Here is a 9,847-nt window from a genome sequence, read left to right as displayed (position 1 = left end):
ACTAGGGTTTCTTAGGAGATAAAAGAAGAAGAAGAAGAGAGAGAGAGAGAGAGCAGAATTGAGAGGTGTTCTAGTCTAGTTTGCCCTCTTCTTCTTTTATTTCTTTTTGGAGCACTGCTCATCAAATTAGGAGACTATACAAATCTAATTTGGATTTGGACACAGATAAACCTTATCCTTTTAAGAGGATGTATGTTGCATACCCATTTCCAAACCTAGATTCGCCCCATGTCACATGACAACTTAAACTGTCATGTGACAGCTTAATTAATCATATTAATTATGGACTTTAGGCCCATTAGCTATAAGGCTCATGACCTAAGGGTGTTGCATGGCCAACTTAGGCCTGATTTGTATGACGTGGGACCCCACAATGACTTCACATAAGTCCACATGGATTCGACCCAGCCTTTGTGATAAAGCTTAGTTGAATTCACTACTAAATGTAGTAAACTCCTGAGCACATCACTATGGGATCAAAATGGGCCAAATATTTATACTTAAATGATCATTGAATTCAACCATCCTATGAAGACGCAAGGATAGCAAACTTAAGTAAGATAAAACCCATCGGTTAATTAGCCCTTAATGGTCTCTTACACTTAACATCTTAACCCATAATTATTAAACACTACCAGACAGGAAATAATCTCTCCCTTGATTGCAAGGTGCAATGTCACACTCTCTACTCGGATGGATCCCAGGAATTAAAACTTTTTGCAAATATTTTTTCATAAAACATATATATATATATATATATATATATACAAACACAGTTGAAATCCATTGTCGGCAATTTAGGTTTCCATTAGAGAGAATGTAAATTCTATCGATTACTTTGTTTGACAAAGGGGCCGATCCTATCACTATGATCACCCACTTAAGTAAATTCTCAGGCTGCCCCAACATACCTAGGTTTTGACCCTCAATGAATCTCATTGATTGGTGTATTAAAAATAACCCAATGCGACACTTAGTGCAGTACCATAATCAAGTCTACGGGTTATGTGTAACTTTTCAAAATTTCCCATTAATCTCCAAGGTCCAAGGCATAACTAGAAAATGGTCAAGGTTCAGTGTTTCAACCAAACAAACACTACACGTGCTTTGGGTTTAACCATAGCAGTTGAGACAAGTTACCCTAACTTCTTTGGCAGCACATCAATGTCAGCCTTGGCAAGATAAACTCTCAAAGTTTATTTATATTAAACTAACATGAGTCTCATAAGTGTCCGATTTAAGTGGTGATTTAACATAAACATATCAATATCAACATGAAATAATAATGTACTTTTATTCATTTACAATAAATGTATTTGTACATCAATCTGATTGGAGCTAAGGGCATACACTGTTTAACAAGGTTAACATTAACAATGTAGGTGTTGGGCATTGATGCCCTTACTCCAAAGATATTTTATGAGAAAACGATGTATCCATGAGGGTTTGTTGCACTGTTGAGAAAACTGCTCCTTTTTTTTGTTTGGCATCAATGCTACTACATAGGCTATTTTCTGGGAAAACAACACTGTTTTTGTTTGGTACTAGTGTTGTATAACCGTTTTAAGCATTGGTGTACATTATCCAATGCCCAAGATGATGCCACATTATTGCACCACTGACAGCAACTGGCTGTTTTCTGAGAAAATATTGATTTTGGTGTTTATTCAGACCACACTATTCTAGTTTTCAAGGCATAGTCTAGAGCAACATTTTTTTTGGGGGAAAAACAATGCCAAATAAGAGGTCGTTTTCTGAAGCACCACCGATGTGGCGTTGTTTTCTCAAAAAATAGCATCCATGCAAAACACTGACAATATAAAAGAGAAGGAAAAGCTATAACTCAATTATACCAATTAGTTGTGTTTGATATGTACTCACCTCAATGCAAATCCAATATGGGCCAGACTCAGCCAACCTAGATCCAACTGGACATTGGTAGGGTTGGGTTAGGCCGAGGTGGGTTTAGTATATCACCTGACATACTTGGTAGCAAGTTTTTAAAAACCGACCCAAAACCGACACTGTTTTGGCCACCGTCTTCTAGGACAATGGTTCAACCATCTGGTTCAAATAGATGGACCGTTCCAACTTAGAAATAAAAAATGGCCAAAATCATTGTCCAAGTTGAACAGATTGATGATTCGATCACCCAGATGAATGGATCGCTGACCAAATCAATAGTTTTTGGCCAAAGACTGAAAGGGTGAAATGGAACCAATTGCCTGTACGGTTCCCAGACCTACGGGTCAACAATGATTCAAAAACACTGCTTGGTAGAAAGTGGAGGTGGGTTTTTAACCTGCCATTAGTATGGATTCTTGTCGGTGCATTGACAATATATAGCACGAACTTCACTTCTTATATGATTTTAGGCTGAGAAATTTTGTTGAAAGAACATCCTCTGAACTAAAAGATGGAGACCTGCTAGTGGAAGAATCCAGACCTGCTACCGACTAAAGACAAGCTGGTGTGTCTTGTGGGTAGTTGATCGAGATTTCTAATGGAGGACTCTGTTCTGTGAAGAAAAACAGCACATTGGGAAATAAATTTAAAGCTTGAACATAATCCAGAGATAAAACGTCAAAGTTGGTTTGCTCCTCCTGCCCTGCCGACTTAAGGCCAAGGTATTTTAGGTGAGAACCGTGAGATGGGGTACAGGGTTTGAGGAGGGCAAGTGTTGGTTTAAAGTGTTAGCCGATTGTCAGAAACCACAATTTGGTCCATTTGCATGGAGTAAAGATGCTGCTACTTAGTCTTCTTACTTTCTTCTTAACCAATAAACCTAACGCACATCATTACTTTTGATGCTTGTGTAAAACCAATGAAGCTAATGTTTAAAACCCATAAAGCTGAGACAGTGCAGAAGGGAGATTATCACGACTCTCTGATCACGCTTTTTTGTTTTATATGTGGACTATCCAAGGCGGCACTTCTCGGATGACAAGCGTCCTTCCTTATTACTTAGCCGGTTGGCTTATTGTAAAACTATCTATCACCACCGCGTACCTACCTCTACCTGGACCTATGCCCAATAACCGAGTCCGGATCTGCTCCTCACACAGCGCTTCTCACAACATGTCCTGGCCGCACATCTTGTATTTATTATTCATGGGGAGATGGCTGTGAGGTCGGTGTGCGACGCGCTCAGTCAGGAGCAGATCCCAATTCCTAATAACCATAGCTAATAGCTTCAGGAGGCTCCCGGCAGAGTAGTTTATTTTAGAATCAATCCAGATGGCTTAATTCTCAATCTGGTGATCAAAAGGCCAATGGAATTTGGTTAACTTCATCCTACATATTATATCTCATCTGGATTCTGAACTGTGAGAGCCCATACCAGAATCTCCTCTTGTTGAAGCACTACCTTCTTGGCTTTCCTATGCCATTGCCCATCCCCATGGCATATAGTAGGCCGTCCGGTGCTTGTTACGCAAAGAAAGGCACTCCGGAATAGTTAGTTCCACATTAAGCTGTTTTCTACAATTCTAGCTTCGTAAGATGAAAGATGCATACACAGTTATCTGCATTTCTTCGAAGGCCTTTTCTTTCATTAGGAGTTCGAGATTATGGAATTCTAGGCAGTAGACAATAACAACTAACCAACACTCCAATTCCCTCCGAATATTCCTAAAAAGAATGGAGAAGCAAAAGGACGGAAAATAATGGCAATAGGAGGTTACAAACCTAGGATACCTCCTTCTGGGTCTCTCTCTCTCTCTCTCTCTCTCTCTCTCTCAAAATTAAGTACAAACGAAAATTTACAAGCAGGGATGTGCAGTTCCGGGAGAACAGGAGGAAGGATCAGCAAACTTATTGGTCAAATGAAACGTCAGTCTGAGAAGTCCCAGTACAGAAGACGAGCTCATGGCAAAATAACCCACTGCAAATGCATAGACAACCATAGTTTGTAAATGAAAGCAATTGGCATCTTTGCAGATGATCAAACAATTACTGGAAATAGCAAAGTTAGGAATCCCATATAGAAGAATCCATAGAGGAAGGAAATCAGTTCTCCAGTTTGTGCGTACATGTGGGACAAGCACAAGGATGTGAAAAAATACAGGCAAGATCTCTAAAGCCAAAACAGCGATCAGAGAAACAATTTAAGCAACTTTGTCACATTCAGACTGGATGTGAAACTGTTTTGGTCACTGGGTCATGGGTCTAATGGTCCAATCATCCAAAAGCATAAAAAATAGCAAATGATTCCTCTCTTCCAGATTATCTTTTAAAGCCATTTTACATCAAACTAAACTTGAAACAATAAAATACTATAGGTTATAATACCTATTAACAAATTAACACGTATCCGGTAAGTTCCACCAAGTTAACATTTCTAAGAACTAGGTAATCCAAAAAAAACATTTTTGCTGCTGGTTTCACATCCAAATAGTTCGTCCATCTGATCTGGTCTTGGTCTGATAAACATTGCTCAAAGCATCACTATCTTGTAAAACTATTCAGAAGACTTCCATATAGGGGTTAAAAAGAATGTTAAAATGCCACTTTAGCATCAGAAATATAATTTGCAGCCCAAGCAGAATTGAATAATGCTGCCTCAGAAGTCAAAAGAATCTTCATTCATGCAATGCAAGATATTTTAACAAGGATAGTTACACTTCTGTCCTGATGAAAATGTTCTTTGATGTAAGAATTTACCTATTAGGTGTAGTCAGTGCTGTACTCAAGATTAAACAGCATGTCTCTGCGGTTTTCTGTACCCATTCGAATCTTAAATTTCTTAGCCAGGGATTCCACCTGGTCATCACTCTCATAATCAAATTCTCTCATACATCGCCTTCTGACCTTCTTCAATGTCTCTTTGGATGGTACAAAACCTGCATTCACCTGCCCAGATATTTTAGCACCAAACTTTAGCTTGTTAGTACCCGTGCAATATAACCATATATACACAAGCTTCCATATGAACTAGAGGAACAATACCATCTCATCAATCACAGAGAGAGCGGCCTTAGCATCCCGATTAATTAGATGAGCATCAACCAGCAATGAATATGATGTTGCATTTGATTTCACACCCAAGCTAGTCAAGTGCTCAAACACCCTTGAAGCTTCAAATGTCTGCCAATATGAAGGTCACTTCTACAGTTTCAGCTAAAAGTATGAGAGAGAGAGAGAGAGTATTGAATACAACAAAAATGCATTAAAAATTTCCCACCTTCTTGAGCTTTCCAAATGCATACATCAAAGCATTATATGAATGGATATCAGGGGTCAAGCCATAGATGCTGCCAATGGCCTCAAAAGTCTGATAGGCTCGATCAATATCCCATATGTTTGCACAACCCAATATTATACAATTAAGAGCAGCAACAGATTTGTAAGGAGGATCTGCACGGCTCAAATTCTCCAATTGGAAATAAACCTGACAATTTTAACAGTAAGTAGCTATATGCAAAAAAGAAAGAAGAAAAAAAAAACCTTCTACTCTTCTTTTTCTTTTTTTTTTTTTTATGTCTGTGTGTGTGTGTGTGTGTGTGTGAGAGAGAGAGAGAGAGAGGACAGTATCACTAAGACTGTTTTAAAGATAACAACATAAACTCATTATGTAAATATTTTATAGGTGGATTAACTCGTATCAACAGGAGAAAAAGAAAATTGCACATTCTCAAAGTAGACAAGTTATAGTATTGGACTGTCTTTGCTTCTTCTATAACACCATATATAAAGAGATAAGTATTAAATACTGATTTAAAAAGGATAACTACTAATTGACTGCATGGCAATTGTCTAATACCTGTGGTGACACACACAAAAACTGAAACCAAAATCAAAGCGCAATTCCCAAGGCATTGCAACCAGAAAAAAAGGCATGGATTGCAATTTACCTTGAACATGCAGTACACCTAAATCATCCCATTCTTAAACCTAATTCTCAAAAAGATTTCAAAAAAGTACACTAAGTTCCTTATTAAATGCACAACAACAACAACAACAACAACAACAACAACAACAACAACAAAAACTTTGTACAGATAGTAATCAATTTTAACTTAAAAAAAAGAATTATAGGTAAGGTGAGGAAGAAAGTATAGACAAGCACATACTGAGTCCAGGGTCTCAAAACCATTCTTGGTGCATGCCACAACTAATGGATGTAAAGAGGTAAATGGAGAGAATAGATCCTGATCTGCAGCTTTAGTAGAATTTCCATAAGCAGATTCAAATTCATGCAGAGTACTGAAAGCCTTCTGCAAATTTCCCAAAGATGCATGTGCATATATCTTCCCAAGGTAAGATTCTGGGTTGGGTGCCTTCTTTTGACGCAATGAGCGCCGTAGGATAGCCCATGATGCATCTAGAAGAGTAGCATCATAGGTCCTACTGGCAGTTCCTAACGCTGAAACAACCACTCCTTCATCAACAGAGAGAAGAACAGGTGGCCTTGCATTCTCTCCACGAGCAATCCATTTAGCTAGAAACTCCAAAGCATAAAAAGCCAATTTGCTGTTATCTGCTTGCATTGCAACATCCACAAGGTAATTACACATGTTCCAGCTAGGACAAAGAGCTTTATTTTGATCCATTGCCTGATCATTAACAATTGATAATTAATGGAAGGGAGAAACTAACCCAAAAAAGAAGAACATACAAAAGCAAGCAGACATATAAAATAAAAAATAATAATAATGATTAGCAACTCTATAGTGTACCTTGCACCTCTCAATGATGGATGCGAGGGTATCCAACCTTCCTGCATTACCACAACTCCGCACACATTCAGTAAATACCCTCATTGATACCATGTAGCCAGATTTTAGAGTCATATCTATATATTTTAGGGCAGCATCTATCTGATTCTCTGAAAACAACATTCCAGTAACCAATTCGTATGTTTCTTCATCTGGCAGAGACTCTTTTCCTGTCTGCAGCATCCTGATATCAATAAAATCCATTCATCATAAGGCAAGAATGCACATTCTAACATATATGATCTTAAAAATAATGTCTCACTGTTTCAAGATTAATGTGACAAAAGCAATCAATATTAGTATGGGTTAACAACAAAGAACTCTGTCCTTGTAATGAAGAAAAACAATGGACACAAGCAAAGGCAAGAAAAAACACATGAAATAATAATAACCAAATCAAGTGCAGTGGTAGGAAGAAGCCCTTCAACCTTAACTGTTCTGCAAGGCCTTGCCTGTGGGAATTAGACAAATGACCAGATAATGTTCGAAGGTAGGCAATAGACCAATTAGACAAGTCTGATTGGTAATGTTCTATAGAAATTTCTCTTTTCTATATATGTTGATGTGTGAAAGTACACTGCAAGCCTGCAACAAATTAGAAGGCCTAGAAAAGGTCCATCTCTCTGAACTCCACTGTCCAATAAAGAGATGACTACTGTTTACTGACCTTAGTGTGCAATAAAAATATATATATTCAATCTGGAATACAGGGACCTAACATTTCAAATAAAATTTTTGCATCTCCAATTAACCCTATACAGCAATTAAATCCAACCCAACATTATGAATGAATAACTATCCAAGACCAACACAAAGAAAAGAGGGCAAGGCATTGCCTGTGGGAATTAGGCAAATGGCCAGACAATTTTTTTTTTTTTTTAATTTGATAAATAATGACCAGACAATGTTCGAAAGTAGGCAATAGACCTATTAGACGAGTCTGAAACATTGACAATGATTCACATAGATGACCTCAGTAATACAAGTGGGAAGAACCAAAGACAAACGTATGCTAGATTAATTCAAGGTCGCAATATGACCAACAAGCCTAAAGACAAGTATAACTAATCAGTTCTGAACGAGATCAGACATTTTAAAGGAAATATAGCTTAAAACAACAGGGAATTAAACAGGGCATTCCGTTGTCCAGTCTAGAGAAGAAAATGAATCTGGTAAAAAGCCAGAAGGCTAATCATGTCATTAAAAAAGCACCATTTTTAGTAGTATTTAGTAAATAACATACGCAACATGCATTTAGTGGTGAGAAGTGAGAACAGAAATAACAAAAGTTCAAGTAGAATAAAATACCAGAAAAAGATTCATTGCATAGTTCATACCGTTCAAGCAATTTCTCTGCTGCCTCAGTCTCCTTCGCTTGATACATAGCCTTCAATACCAGATTAAACGATGCTGTGTTCGGTGTAATCATATAATCTTCCATTTGTGCCACCAGATCAAGGAGCTCCCCTGCAGTTGCACCATTTTCCAAGTTCGCCCTCAAGTAGTGATTGTACAAGTTAACGTCGGGCCTGTTCGGCTTTCCATTCTTGTCGAGAGACTTTATCCAGAACTCAAACAATTGTTTCATGTCAGCCCATCGCCGTGAAGTCATCCAATCAGCAAAAACGTTCATGAGGCTCTGAACATCGAGCGTCCGAGATAAAGATTGAATCTTCGCAGACGGTGTTTGATGAAGGAAGCCAAGAGGGACGAGTGATTGACCCGGTAAAGGAGTTTGTATGGGGTTCCTCCAGTTCTGCTGGTACATGGGGCTGCCTGATGAGGGGTTTGGAGGCAATGGAGTCGAATCCGGGATTGAGGGTTCTGCAAGTTGAGGTTCCTGGCAGAGGAAGGTGAAGGTGGAGATCGTTCTGAAGGAGTTAGGAATTAGGGTTTTAACGAAGGTCCTGCTTCTAAACAGCATCGCCATTGTCGACGACAAGCTCAACTTTGTCTGTCAATCTATCCCTGAGTCTGATGCGGAGCTTTCATGAGAATTGGACGTGACAATCAAACAGGGATGGTATTGCAAGATTAGGGTTCAGTTCATCGTCCTTGTTGTTTTGGTTGAGGTGAACTCTGAACTGGTTAGGGTTTCCGGGCACGGGCAGACAGCCTTCGTTAGTTTCAGTGCTATCTCATCTCATGGTCAGGTGCTCTCGGTCTACCGTCTACATAAGAAAGGATATCTTGGTCATTTTGCAAGAATTCACATCAGCGCCCCACACGCGCCCTACAGAACATCCCAACCGTGTAGAGAAAACATCTCCCCATGACCGGTATGGGAAATGCACGCTGTTATCTTTGGACTTTGGTGATTGGCCTTGGGGTTTTAATAATGGTCCCCACTCTGTTCCAAACGATTCCAATCGAACAACTCTAGCATCACCTTTATGAGAACTCTCATATATGGGTCCGGAACTGTGCGCCCATAATTTGCTGCCATCAATTACCAAAATAAATAAATAAAATCCCATGGTTCAACATTCAAAAGCCAGGGACCACCATTAGGTTTACATCTGCGCCTCATTAGGTTATACAGCACATCTTTACCGTGTATTGGGAACATCTTCCAATGATAATATCATCATTTTTTATACTATCATCGAAAGATATTTTTTAATACACAGTAGAAATGTGCTGTAAGACGTTGTGGAGCGCAGATCTGAATTCCATTTAATGGGTCTCATTGGATTATGAGTGAGAGATTGATTTGAACATTATTAATAGATATTATCTGCGATTGGACATTTGACAAATTCTCCACCCTTTGATTATATGAATTAAAATAAGATTGCTTAAGTCTTCTCTTTTTTTAGCATTCATGCGAGTTGGGTAGTGTTGTCAATGGGTTGTCCCGATTGATAACTGGATTTGTTATGGATATTCTTGTTTCCAAATTCCAATTAATTCAGATCTAAATCGATTATTTATTTATTTTATCAATAATATACCAGGGTGAGCGTTGTAAATTGAAATAAAAGATACAAATTACCAACATGATATCAAATTTAACTTTTTGTGATAGATAAAGGTTTCCTAATTTTTATTATATTTTATATGTAAAATGAACAAATTCGATAGATAATATGTAACATAATTTTAGTTAAAACAGTAAAACACTTGATTTA

General features: G+C 38.2%; 1 protein-coding gene across 2 annotated transcripts; it reads right to left on the bottom strand.

Annotated features, from left to right (window-relative positions):
* Window positions 1-3,529: 3,529 nt before the first annotated feature.
* On the bottom strand, window positions 3,530-8,877 carry LOC148854452 (Tetratricopeptide repeat (TPR)-like superfamily protein). Of its 2 annotated transcripts, none has more exons than XM_088985605.1 (7): window positions 8,054-8,877; window positions 6,678-6,900; window positions 6,072-6,554; window positions 5,183-5,389; window positions 4,948-5,085; window positions 4,663-4,851; window positions 3,530-3,883 (listed from the first exon to the last, which is right to left on the bottom strand). In XM_088985605.1, exons 1-6 carry the CDS (start codon window positions 8,644-8,646, stop codon window positions 4,666-4,668), a joined length of 1,830 nt encoding a protein of 609 aa, XP_088841731.1. In that variant the 5' UTR covers window positions 8,647-8,877; the 3' UTR covers window positions 3,530-3,883; window positions 4,663-4,665. The 2 variants fall into 2 exon arrangements, with proteins under 2 accessions (XP_088841731.1, XP_088841732.1); XM_088985606.1 differs by lacking the exon at window positions 3,530-3,883 and adding an exon at window positions 4,200-4,421.
* Between the last annotated feature and the right edge of the window lie 970 nt (window positions 8,878-9,847).

The sequence above is a fragment of the Nelumbo lutea genome, chromosome 4, assembly GCF_056320005.1.
Source record: "Nelumbo lutea isolate HS-2025 chromosome 4, American lotus-T2T, whole genome shotgun sequence".
In the NCBI taxonomy this organism is placed as follows: domain Eukaryota; kingdom Viridiplantae; phylum Streptophyta; class Magnoliopsida; order Proteales; family Nelumbonaceae; genus Nelumbo; species Nelumbo lutea.
The sequence above is the reverse complement of the archived record's forward strand: the minus strand, read 5'-3'. Positions and strand labels throughout refer to the sequence as shown.